Source organism: Dunckerocampus dactyliophorus, chromosome 2 (assembly GCF_027744805.1).
Source record: "Dunckerocampus dactyliophorus isolate RoL2022-P2 chromosome 2, RoL_Ddac_1.1, whole genome shotgun sequence".
Lineage (NCBI taxonomy): Eukaryota > Metazoa > Chordata > Actinopteri > Syngnathiformes > Syngnathidae > Dunckerocampus > Dunckerocampus dactyliophorus.
This window is the reverse complement of record NC_072820.1, coordinates 2,221,672-2,234,072: the sequence shown is the minus strand read 5'-3', so window position 1 is coordinate 2,234,072 and position 12,401 is coordinate 2,221,672. Positions and strand designations below refer to the sequence as shown.

The 12,401-nt window shown below is 47.0% G+C and overlaps 3 protein-coding genes across 3 annotated transcripts; all 3 read left to right on the top strand.

The window, feature by feature from the left end:
• The first annotated feature begins 1,524 nt into the window (after positions 1 to 1,524).
• hoxb6b (homeobox B6b) lies at positions 1,525 to 2,815 on the top strand. Its single transcript, XM_054761969.1, has 2 exons — positions 1,525 to 1,957; positions 2,431 to 2,815. Exons 1-2 carry the CDS (start codon positions 1,525 to 1,527, stop codon positions 2,685 to 2,687), a joined length of 690 nt encoding a protein of 229 aa, XP_054617944.1. The 3' UTR covers positions 2,688 to 2,815.
• Positions 2,816 to 3,495: 680 nt separating this feature from the next.
• hoxb5b (homeobox B5b) lies at positions 3,496 to 5,237 on the top strand. The gene is made up of 2 exons (XM_054761933.1): positions 3,496 to 4,250; positions 4,360 to 5,237. Exons 1-2 carry the CDS (start codon positions 3,626 to 3,628, stop codon positions 4,605 to 4,607), a joined length of 873 nt encoding a protein of 290 aa, XP_054617908.1. The 5' UTR covers positions 3,496 to 3,625; the 3' UTR covers positions 4,608 to 5,237.
• A 5,341-nt stretch (positions 5,238 to 10,578) lies between these two features.
• On the top strand, positions 10,579 to 12,217 carry LOC129172334 (homeobox protein Hox-B3a-like). The gene is made up of 2 exons (XM_054761957.1): positions 10,579 to 10,801; positions 11,649 to 12,217. The coding sequence occupies exons 1-2, from the start codon at positions 10,645 to 10,647 to the stop codon at positions 12,215 to 12,217; spliced, it is 726 nt and encodes a 241-aa protein (XP_054617932.1). The 5' UTR covers positions 10,579 to 10,644.
• The last annotated feature ends 184 nt before the right edge of the window (positions 12,218 to 12,401 follow it).

The window sequence follows — 12,401 nt, the reverse complement described above, 5'->3', positions numbered from 1 at the left end:
GCTCGGGGATTGGTTGCTGGGGATCATGTGGACAGCGGAATGACAACTTCTTGTTCCACGGCAGCTTCTCGTGCAGCTGCTTCCTGGTGACAACACTTACCGGGAAAGCTTTTCCCTGCACAATGTTGGACGAAATGACAAAGTCTACGTTTGGTTGGAGGCTCTGCTTGGTGCACCGGCGCGTGCTCGTCATGCCAGCGCGCGTGCAGAGAGCGAGTGGAGGGGTGGGTGCTCCTCTACCATGGCGACCCTGCAAAGGTGGGATTCTATATACTTTCCTGGGGATGATTTCATCCAAGTTGCAATCTTGGGCAGAGAGGGCATCTGGTGGCACCCACGCAGACGGTGATGGATGATCCACGGAGGTAAGGCCGCTGCCCGAGTGTGTGTATGCGCGTGCATGTTGCTGGAGCCATACTGGCGCGTGTTTTTGCCTTTACTCGCAAGTGAAAGATGCTGCAATGCACTGAAAGTGTTTGTTTGCTACATATGAGAGGCCTGCAGGTGAGACCAGCAGGTCCCGTTTTTGGTGTCGAAGAGGTTCTGGGTGGTTGCGCTGCACGTTTGGGGCGTTTCTGGTGCATTTGGTGCAACAAGATATGTTGTTTCTAAAGCTGCCTGCGTCGCATCTTTAAAACAATCACTTGTGTCGAGTGGCGTGTCTATAATCAACACAGTCAATGCGTTGATGGTGTGTGACATTGAAATTTTATTTTGTTTTGCAGCCACAGTCGCCATCTTGGCTGCACGCGGCCTGCATTGCAATATTTGGTTTGTTTAAATTTGGATGGAAAAAAAATACTTTCGAGAACTGGAACTATGACATTGTTGGTGCACATTTAGGAAATCATTTATCTGGATTCCAAACTGTCTGAGTTGGGACTATAAATATGACAATTAGCGGATTTAAGAATGAAAGTGGTGGAAATATGAGCATCACAACATTCAATCTGACTTCATTGAAGAGAGGAAAAAGCACCACAACAATGAAACAAACACAATGTTGTCACTAATGGAGTCATTGATCGCTTAACAAATTGGCGTCTGCACGACAAATTTGGCGCACATGTGGAGGCTAAAGAAATGAGCTCATGATTGACGTGTTGGGTGTGAATGGAGCTGCAGTGATTGTGGAGTTTGATGAAGATCCTTAAGAAAAAAAATGACTTTTTTCTTGTTAAATGTTAGTGAGGTTAAAGACGCGCGTGTGCGTGTTTTTTTTTTTTTATCAGCGCACATCTCCGTGCGTCGTGGCATCTGCGCGTAAAGACAGACTTCATTTGGAGACACCCGGGACACCGTGCGCGCAACAAGAGCCCCCCCACGGGTGCAATAGTGCAAGCACAGGCGGCGGTGATTGGCCAGAGGTGGATCAGATGGTACACTTCCCCTCTGTATTCAGTGGCACCTCACAACCCCCCCTCTCAGCAAAAACCAAATCTCCGATAAAGTAATGGCAAAAGCACTTGGACTATAAAAGACAACAAATCATTTTCCTCCGGAGTGCGCCCCGTTGTCCACCCAATGAGTTCCTATTTTGTCAATTCAACTTTCCCCGTGTCTCTACCGGGAGGACAGGACTCTCTCCTGGGCCAGATCCCCTTGTACTCGTCGGGATACAGCGACCCGTTAAGGCACTACTCCGGCGCGGCCACCTATGGAGGCGCCGCCGTCCAGGACAAGGTCTACCCGGCCTCCTACTACCAGCAGACGGCCATCTACGGGCGGGCCGGCGGCGGAGCTCCGTGCGACTACACCGCGGCGGGGAGCTTCTACAAGGACGCCGAGGGATCGTGCGCCTTCTCCAGCCGCGGCGACGAGCCGCCGCTCTTTGGCGCGCAGGAGCACGCACAGCGCAAAGCCGAGTGCGCGGAGCAGAGCGCGGGCATGAGCTTGGAGGACAAGTCCTCGGCGCTCATCTACCCTTGGATGCAGAGGATGAACGCCTGCTCGGCCGGTGAGAGCACGCACGGTGCACGCACACACTCCCACACTTTTAAAGGCGCATGTTTGGGAGCATCTCCGGGGTGTCGACGCGCGCCTCAGGCTACAGCATCACGACCCCCGTACACGCACACGCACGCACTCACTGGGCCTGCATGAGCCGAACTTATGTGCTAGTAAATGTCAGCTGAATGTCTTTAAATGACTTTAAAAGGCTGATTTTGGTGGTTTAAAAAACACTTGGCAAGTTTGGACTGCACGATAACAATACAAGAAAACCTCTTGCATCAGCACACGTTTAAAATGTTAAAAAGGCATGCATGCAAAACCTTGTGAAAAATAACAACACGTCCCGAGACCGTTACGATGATGTTACTGCTTTTCATTTCATCTCGCGGAGGTTAAATGAGCCAGCAATTTCACGCACGTCAACGTTCGTGTCTACATTGTCCTTCCATCCCCAATCTGGCTGTTTTTGTTTTCCAGGCCCGTTCGGCAACAGCGGCCGCAGGGGCCGCCAGACGTACACTCGCTACCAGACGCTGGAGCTGGAGAAGGAGTTCCACTTTAACCGCTACCTGACCCGCAGGCGCCGGATAGAGATCTCGCACGCCCTGTGCCTGACCGAGAGACAGATCAAAATCTGGTTCCAGAACCGCAGGATGAAGTGGAAAAAGGAGAACAAGCTGCTGAACCCTCCAAAGACGCCCGAGGAAGAAGAGGAGGCGGAGAAGAAGAGTTAAGGGACAGTGGGAGAAGATGTACAAAGTGGTTGTAGATACGGTGTAGTTAGAGCTGCTTCCGGTGTGTGTGTGTGTGCACGGTGACACAAAAAAGTGTGCTTTAGAACCTTCTCTGTGCTGTGTCTTTATTTAGGGACTATGCAAACATGTACAGAATTTGTAGTGTTGTCTTTTTGGACCATGTTGTTCGTCCGTGTGTTCGTCGTGTAGGCCTTCTCTGAGGCTGTGTTCCACGTGCACGTCCTGTAAGTGTTGTTGTAACTTGTACATAAAATGTCATCATTATTGTTATTATTTATTGCTGTAACGTGTTTGATGCTGGAGGATTGTACATAGAAATAAAGGCTTTTTTTGATGTACACTGGACAGTCTGGCGGCGTCTTTGTTATTTCTATTATATTATAACAAGCAAGTCCTAATAATATTTATTTGGGGCAGCACCGAGTCCTGTAATGTGCACAAAATCAACCAGGGGATTAAAATAAAGGTCGTGTGTGCGTTGGAATGAGAAGGGCCGAGCTGCAAAGTGTCATCTTTGTGTTACTTTGTGTGTTACATAAATGACGGATGGCTGTGGAGGCCTGACAGCTCGGCCAGGCCGAGGCACTACCCCCTCTGGCCACACGATGGCGCCGTCTGCCCGCGCGGCTGAGGGGCGCCCAGCGGGGAGGCACCATTGACTGGAGCCTAACGACCATTATTTCGTCATCATTTGTAACCATGGAGCATGAATTACCTCTTGAAGTCATCAGTGAGGATTTACGACTGGTCAACAAAGGCACGTGATTCTCCAGCGCGCTCCCATATTTGGCTGCATACCTGGCAAAGTACAGTAGGGCTTCATTGCTTATAATTCATGATTGCGTCCATAAATCGTGCAAGCACACAGGATTATAGCGACAAAGATCTACAAATCGAGGCTTTAAAAATCCAAGCAAATGAGCTCTTACTTTGTAAACTCGTTCTCAGGGCGCTACCCAAATGGCTCCGACTATCAGCTGCTAAATTATGGGACTAACGGCGCAGTGAGCGGCTCCTTCAGAGACCCTGGCACCATGCACTCCGGGTCTTTCGGCTACAACTACAATGGCATGGACCTAACCGTCAACCGAGCCAGCGGCGGCGGGGGCGGCCACTTCGGGGCCGTGCAGCGGGAGGACGCGCGGGGGTTCGCCCCGGACCCGGCGCGCTACAGACAGACGCCCAACTGCTCGCTCGCGTCCCCGGAAGCGGTGCCGCCGTCGTGCGCCACGGCCGGCCGGGACCCCTTGGAGGTGAAGAGCCCCTCGCCGCCTTGTGACCGGAGCGCGACCTCGGCGGTCAACAAAAACAACAACAGCGGCGGCGGAGGAGGAGCAGGTGGAGGCTTCACGGAGATCGACGACCCCGTCGCCTCGGCCGCCTCAGAGACCGAGGACGGGGCGCGCAGCTCGGGCTCGGGCGGTGCACAGCGGGCGCAGCAGCACCAGGAGCCCAGCCTCGCCACCTCGTCCACTCCCACGGCCAACGAGTGCCACACGCCGCAGATCTTCCCGTGGATGAGGAAGCTGCACATCAGCCACGGTACGCCTCTTACGTGCATGCAAGCCTTCAACCTGCTCTTGGCACAGTCTTTCTTGTGCATCCTCTCCTGCTTGTTGTCATTATTAACGCCGCGCTTCCCTCCTCCCAGACATGACCGGACCGGACGGAAAACGGGCCCGGACCGCCTACACTCGCTACCAGACGCTGGAGCTGGAGAAGGAGTTCCACTTCAACCGCTACCTGACCCGGCGGAGGAGGATAGAGATCGCCCACGCCCTGTGTCTTTCCGAGAGACAGATCAAAATCTGGTTTCAGAACCGCAGGATGAAGTGGAAGAAGGACAATAAGCTGAAGAGCATGAGCCTGGTGACGGGCGCCAGCGCCTTCCACAACTGAGCCACTGCCGCTGCTGGAGGTGAAATCATTCTAATAATAATAATAATAATAATAATAATGATGATGATGATAAAATATTAAAAAAACATCCGTGAGTACTGTAAAGCTCTAAAGCGCAGCACCTTGCAGCATGTTCTTGTGGTAGAAAGTTGTGCTTTTAGTTGTGATAGCTCTTTAGGTGTCCTAATATTGATGTAAATATTCTTGGACCTTTTCATTGTCTTTTGCTCCCCCCCCCTTCCCCTTTGGACGTGTTTCAACTTGAGCTCTTTCTCGTCAGCGGACGCTCGAAAAGTGGAGCGTTTCCAAAATTATACAAAAAAGAAAAGAAAAGAAAAGCTGCTGCTCCTCTCGTTGAATGTAAACTGGGCCCATCAAACGCTTCAGTGTCGGTTCTCCAGCTAGTTTGGGTCTTCACAACATGTGTGTGTGTGTGTGTGTGTGTGTGTGTGTGTGTGTAAGCAAGCTATTTAGGACATTTTTGTGCATCTATTCTGGTTGTTTAGAGGTGATTACGGTAATTCAAGCTGTCAATGTGACTTGAGGGTTATATTCTGTGGATATTTAGGCAGTGATGTCAACTTTGTTTTCTTCTCGCCGATACGCTTTTTGTACATGTACGTGAACTCATAGCGCTTGGAAATAAAAGTTTCTCTGCTTCCACGGTGTGCCAATACTGTGTATATATGCTTCATTTCAGCCCGGATCACATCTAATTTAATGAGATGCACTTGTTTTTTGGAGGTGGGGGGTTGCATTCAGCAAAAAACACCATGAAAGACGTGGAAAAAGCAACTTACCTTAATTCTGCAGTCTGACGGGTCATTTTTGCAGCAAGACTTTCCGAGAAACATCCAAAGAGAGAGCAGAGCGAGGGCTGAAGTTACAAGTAGCAAAGATTGTAAAGCTCTATATGACTTACAGACAAAGTCACGTGGTGTCCATAAAGTTGCTTTTATGGTTTCGGGGAGTAGACAATGTTCAATATAATTCACAGGCTTGAATGAGGCTGACGGCTTTAACGGCGTGCACGAGACCGCAGAGGCTGCAGCGGCCGGGACGGGCCCGCTCGCGTTGGCCCTCAATGTCGCCATAAAAAGATTACATTCACGTCGTTTTTACTGCATAACGCCGCTTTTCATTTCTTCGCATTTCGTTTGGTGCCGGCACACATGTCAGGCACACATTTTTGCCGCCTAAATTGCAATTACTTGACATTTAAAAAAAGCAGGATTGTGCCTGACAACGCCTCTATCATCATTAACACGGAATAAAATAAATAAATGCATTTGTATTCGGTGGTAAAATAATGTGCAGGACTTCAGCCGTGATTGATGCCCGTTTCCAGAGTCACTGAGCGGCCAAAGGTGGTTCCCCCCAACCCCCACCTCTAGAACCAGTTCGACGTGAGGCCTGCTTGGACCTGGTTTTGATTTCAGGTGGAAAAGTTACAACAGTGGCGGGCCGCTGTATGGCTGGCAGACATTTGCCACATATTCCTAACTATATTAAGTGGCAATTTGCCCATCCTAATGACTATTGCATATTGATAGGGGTAATGTGGAGCCGGATCTCATGCATAATTCATGGCGGCGGGATCATCCGCGGGTCAGGAGACGAGGCTGCAGCCGTCACAGACTTTACACTGTCACCTTGCACGCACGTGTTTAATTACAACACATGTGTAACTGCGTGCACGGGTTGTCTAGCGCCGAATATGTGCAGGCGAATTTAAACCACTAAAAATCTGTTTATAGGCAAAACAGGACTTTATAAGTCTGATAAATATGTCATTCTTAAAGAGAAATCAAAGGAGGAAAATATAGTAGAGCCACCGAATGTTCTCATATATAATCTTTCCCATGCAACAATAATAACATTTCTTACATGAAAGCATACAATAATCATTTTAACTGTAACCAGCCTTGCTTATCATCACCGGGAAGAAGTTAAAATTGATCAAACTTGTCCAATAAAGAAATAAAACGTGTGACATTGTCAAAGAGTTACCAAAGATTCTGACCACAAGGGAGGCTGATGGGGCTGTGTAATGACGCCTACCTGCCAGCAGAGGGCGCCTCAGACCGGCCTGGAGGATGATGGATGTTTATTTTCCCCAGTCTGGGTTCTTATCTTGAGGAAGAAGGAAGCGAAGGACAAGGACTTAGGGAAGCTCATCCTTTTTATTAGTTAGTTCCCCCAGCAGCCCGAGTGGGCGAATAAAGACTTTAATCCCAAACACTTTGAGCTGTTTTGAGGTTGAGGATTGAAGATGCTTTTGGAGACTAATGACACTTTCCTCTTGCTTAAGTATTCCTCTTCAGCCACCAAAGTGCTCTGCTACCTTTAGGGGGTTGATGATTGGACACTGGTGCACCTTTTCAGAAGCACCATTTCAATGTCATTTTTTACAAACAGAATGCTTTCTCATATCAGCAACATTTTTAGCAGCACGGTATGTCAAAGTTAGCCACTATGGGTGGAAAAATCCAAAGTTTGGCAAGAAAACCTAAACGGCAATTGAAGAAAATACGTGTTTTTTTTCCAATGGCAAAGAACTGCATAAAAAAAAGATTGCTCTAAATTAAATTAGCAATCATTACGTGAGAGATGAGTGAATACGATGGAGTCAATACATTTTGAAATGGATTCTAAATCCAAAAGGTCCTGCAAGGAATAAAACCCCCCAACAAAAGACAAGAACCTTCGTGGCTGTACAACTCATTTGTAGTTCGAGAAATCTAAAATCAGAAAAAACGGCTGTGCTGGCTTTTTTTCATATTGTACACCAAACAATAGAATGCCTTTTGCTGTCACTATACACGTGTGCAATAATAGTTTTATTATTTTATTCATATCATTCATGCAAAATATTTTAAGATATACATTATACTAAGTGTATAACTTTTTTAAATTTATAAAAACCCTAAGAACAACTTTAAAACGGTGGCACCCTCTAAATTCCAAGCACACACACGTGTTTGTGTGTGTTTGTGTGTGTATGTATATACATACATACATATATATTCATATATATATGTACATATACATACATACTGTACATACAGACATATATATATATATATATATATATACACACACTATGTTTTTAGACACAGAGGCAATATTTTTGTTTGTATTTTCACGAGCTAATATTGCTAAAATCAAGTTCTATGAGGCCCTACACAATGAGCTGCAAAAACAAACAAAACAAAGGATGAACTCAGAAATATATGTGTGTGTGTGTGTGTGTGTGTGTGTGTGTGTGTGTGTGTGAGTGAGAGAGAGAGACAGACAGAGTGTTGCGCATAAAACACGTTAAAAACACCCACATACGCTCACAGTGACATGGATATACTTTTCCAGTGTGCCTACTTACTAAAGAGGTATTTAAGAATAAATTGTTGAAAGAGGGAATCACAGTGCACTTTCATATCTTGTAATTACAAAAATGTATCTTCCATGGAAATGCACAGATCACATTCTTTGTCTTTCGTAATCGCACAAGCTGCTCGTAATGGCACAATCTTTTGCTACTACCTTTATGCAGGTGTCATTTTTACATAAATGCAACATGCAAGGGCCACAACTTTTAGACACTTTGGGGCATCTGCAGGTGAAGATGAGGACGACTCAAACACGAGGCGGTCAGTTGCACAGCACTCGCTGCTATATTTGCACCTTTTTTTTTCCAGGGTGAGAGTTTTGATTGTGTCTCCTATGGGCTGCGCTGAGACAGAAAGATGACATGTGTGAAAGTTGCAGCAAGGGAAGGCCTTCAATGAGGCCATTGTTCACTGCATCATTTGTCACCTCCTCCATTCACGTCTGCTGCAGTCCAGGAGGAGCTGGAGTGTGCAGGGACACGGATAAACAGCAGCAATAGACTGTGTGTGTGTGTGTGTGTGTGTGTGTGTGTGTGTGTGTGTGTGTGTGTGTGTGTGTGTGTGCATGAGAGGACAAGATAAGGCAAAGGTAAGTTCACTCACTTTGTGTGCTGGACTCAAAATCACTGAACTAACAGTCACTGAATTCATTATTGGTTCGCAATATCATGATTGCATTTATTTTTTTATATTTAACCTTTTCATTATTTTCATGATCTGTCATAGTTAATTGGCTGGGAGGGGGGGGGAATCACATGATTGCTTACTTACTGTTGAGTAATGTTACTAAATATTGTTCTTTGGCGGGAAAGACGTGATTTGTGACATGGTGTTGGCTTGTGTGTTATGGCAGGGAGGGATATATGTCTGTGTATGCTATTTTGGTAGCACTTTTTCAGAGATTATACACATGTTTTACGGTTTATTTGTTTGCTTTTGAGTGCGCGAGGCCTCAAAAGGGGGCAATAAATCCAATCACGTGACTCCTGGGGGACTTGGGGAGGGCGGGGGGGGGGGGGGGGCATGGGAAGGTGTCCATCCGAGCTGCGGATTAGGATGTGATGCAAAGTGCAGCTCAGGCATGTTCACTGAATGAGGTCATATAGTGGATGTCGCAGTCTTGCTTATGTCGCGTTCACAGTCCCTGGGATTTTGTGCGTCATACGTTACATCACACTCGCTTCAAAATACAGGACACGCGGGACAGGGTCACACCTCAGAGATCAAAGATGCTCAGCGGCGTTAATTAGTTAAAAATTACCTCGGCCGGCCAATAGCACCCATCGACTCTATCGTGAAGATGAGTGATCAAAGGGCCGCCCAAAAGACCCCAATCGATTCCCCCTGCGCGCGTGCATCCCCCGCAGCAGGCCTCCTCTGGACTACTCTGTGGATGGAGACGTGAGGAGGAAGAAGACGTCACTAGCAGACAAAACGCGCCTCGTGTATTATCATGACTTATGACGTCAGCAATAAATGGGGCGTCTCAAATTTACGAGGACACGCAAACACACACACACACACACACACTAGAAATGTCCAAAGACTTTAGCATTGGCCTCCTAACGGCTCTGCCCGCTAATAAAAATAAAAAAGCTCAGCCTTATCATTGAATGCTTGCATGCACAACCGGCAGAAACCTTTCCCTCCACCACCACCTCCTCCTCCTCCTCCTCACACATGCACGCGCACCACGCGCACAGGCAGAGGGGTGCAGGGCGGCGTGTGTGTGAGCTGCACAAACATTGTCCACTCCGTCTTGCAGCAAACACCTTCAAAAGCTGCAGGAAGACTTCCTGGGACTGCTTTTTTTTTTTTGGTATTGTACTTAATTTAAGGACGTGAAGAAAGGTGAGAGGCGCCGTTCTTTGTGTGTGTGTGTGTGTGCGCGCGCGCGCACGGGATGAATGGAGGTTTTGGAGGTAAGGCAGAAGCAGACTGGGTGATGTGTCTTTATGATTTACGAGCCTGACTTCAGCCAGCGCGGTTCAAGCAGAGTTCATAAAGCTGCATGCCTCCACACTTCTTCTTCTTCTTCTCCTCCTGTCTGCTGCTTCATCTAATTAAGACGGTGGCTGCAAAGACGTTTTTAATGGCAATTTGTTGGCGTTAAACAAAAGCCGCAGTGCACAATGGACTGATTGTTTGGTGTCACCCATTCGTTCTGTGCTAAAATGTTGCTATTTTATGAACAGGCCTAATGGGGGTGGTGGTGGGGGGAGGGCACAATATTAAATGCAGAAACAAAAACAATTTCATATGTTTCATTGATGTTTTTTTTTTTTTTACTGATGTCTGCATGTGCAGGCTGTTATATGTTGGCACGTGACACACATCTAACACCTTCTCCCTCTGAAGCAAACGAAAATAATGCACTTTTCTAACAGACTTTTATTTAAAATGCAACAAAATAATGTCTGCACCCTGAGTAAATCTTGTGTGAGATTTTGAAATTCAAATATTGTGTTGGCTCACTGCTCTCTATTCATGTCAGCGCACTATTGAGTTGATAAGATGGATCATTTGGTCTCCTCCCTGATTCTCTGCCTCTCCTGCATCCTCTCAGGCTCTCTGGAAAGCTGCCATGTGACATTTGGGCTGCCAGAGCCCCGTCACAAGGTCAAAGGGCCCCCCTCGTGCGTGCGCGTGTAATGGAGATGCAGGAGAGCAGCCGGCCGAGCTTCTCGTGTGATGCGTTTGCGTGCAGCAAACAGGAGCAAAAGCGCACGTTTGGTGCGAGCGAGACCATTTTCCCGTGGATGAAAGAGTCCAGACACGCAAAGCACAAACACGACAGGAGACTCGCAGGTTTGTAAAGAGAGAAAAAAACATTAGGAGGTTTTATCATCATTATCATTTTATATCATATTATCATTTTTATTTATAGTGAAGTTGAGCATCTTTGCTAAGAGGGCAAAAAAGGGCCAGCAATTTGCAATGATTTACTTTTGCAATTCACATAATGGTGCGGTTTTAGGACCAGGATCCTTATTTACATATCATTATAAATCATTCAAAAGGCAAAAATCACAATACTGATTAAGATTAATGAATATAAAATTAGTTTAAATACAAAAAAATGCACCAAAGATTGGTAAATGTTAAGAGATCAAATAAAAACACAAAGTAAAAATGAAATGAAACTACTAAAAAAAGAAACGCAAAAGCAAATTATTATAGAATGAAATGAACAACACGTGACTAAAATAAGCTAAGATAATTATAAAGTAACACTAACAATGATAACGACTGATCAGGGGTGACCAAAGTGCGGCCCAAGGGCCATTTTAGGCCCGCAGGTAGTATTTTTTTTATTGGGTTTCTGCATATTTTGAAAATGAAATTAAATCATTAATAATGAGATACTGTAGCCTATATTATTTTATATGACACCGATTCGCTTTTCCACCTATGAAACAAAGCAGAAACGTGTGTGTTTTGTGCAGCAATAATTCATATTTAGCTACTATCTATTTTTCAAGCATGTTTTATGTATGTCATGAAAAAGTGGAAAAAGTTTGGACACCCCTGACACACTCTTCAACACCTGACAACAATAATTGTATGTCTAATATCTATGACAGCCTTGGGGTGGGGGGTGCATATGGAATTGATGGGCCTGTTTCCACTTCCCGTTTCCCAGGCCGAACCACAGCCAGTACCGAGGGACCCAGCTCGACCACCCAGGCCTGCAAACGGACGCGCACGGCGTACACGAGCGCGCAGCTGGTGGAGCTGGAGAAGGAGTTCCACTTTAGCCGCTACCTGTGCAGGCCCAGGAGGGTGGAGATGGCCGGCCTGCTCAACCTGCACGAGAGGCAAATCAAGATCTGGTTCCAGAACCGGAGGATGAAGCAGAAGAAGGACCAGCGCGTGCAGCAGCGGCAGCAGGGCCTCGCCTCGCCTTCCTCGCCCCGGTCCTCCCCCTCCGCCCCGGGCAGCCCCACTCTCTCGAGCCTGGGTTATGTGCACGTAGGCGGGGGCGACTGCCAGCCGGCCTCGCCTCGGCTCCCGTTCGAGCCACACCAGCGGCGGCCACCGCAGAACTACCCCGACTATCCCGCCGCGAGCTTCACGCACGATCCGCAGTTTGACGTGCACTATGACACGCACGGCACGGCGCACGCGCAGGGTCCAAATGAGGATTTCCTTGCTTCTTTTTTGTCACAAAGCTGCAGCCCCCAGGACAGAATCATGCTCGCTCCTAAACTGACACATCTGTAGAGGACAAGTATCTTTCCACGCAAAAACAACTCTGGTGCTTCCACATGCATGCATGCGTTTTTATCATTGATAGTGCACCTCTCAAATCATGTATTTAGTCATCCATATATGCATACTTGGATATGATAAGAAAATGGCAATGTAACTATAAATCAAAATATTTTAATTTAGCCTGCATTAACTA

Bases quoted from the DNA above. Each gene is read 5' to 3' on its own strand.
- hoxb6b (XM_054761969.1), top strand. From the start codon at position 1,525: ATGAGTTCCTATTTTGTCAATTCAACTTTCCCCGTGTCTCTACCGGGA. The intron at 1,958-2,430 runs GTGAGAGCACGC...TTTGTTTTCCAG, and splicing joins GATGAACGCCTGCTCGGCCG to GCCCGTTCGGCAACAGCGGC.
- LOC129172334 (XM_054761957.1), top strand. From the start codon at position 10,645: ATGGAGATGCAGGAGAGCAGCCGGCCGAGCTTCTCGTGTGATGCGTTT. The intron at 10,802-11,648 runs GTTTGTAAAGAG...GCCGAACCACAG, and splicing joins ACACGACAGGAGACTCGCAG to CCAGTACCGAGGGACCCAGC.
- hoxb5b (XM_054761933.1), top strand. From the start codon at position 3,626: ATGAGCTCTTACTTTGTAAACTCGTTCTCAGGGCGCTACCCAAATGGC. The intron at 4,251-4,359 runs GTACGCCTCTTA...CCCTCCTCCCAG, and splicing joins GAAGCTGCACATCAGCCACG to ACATGACCGGACCGGACGGA.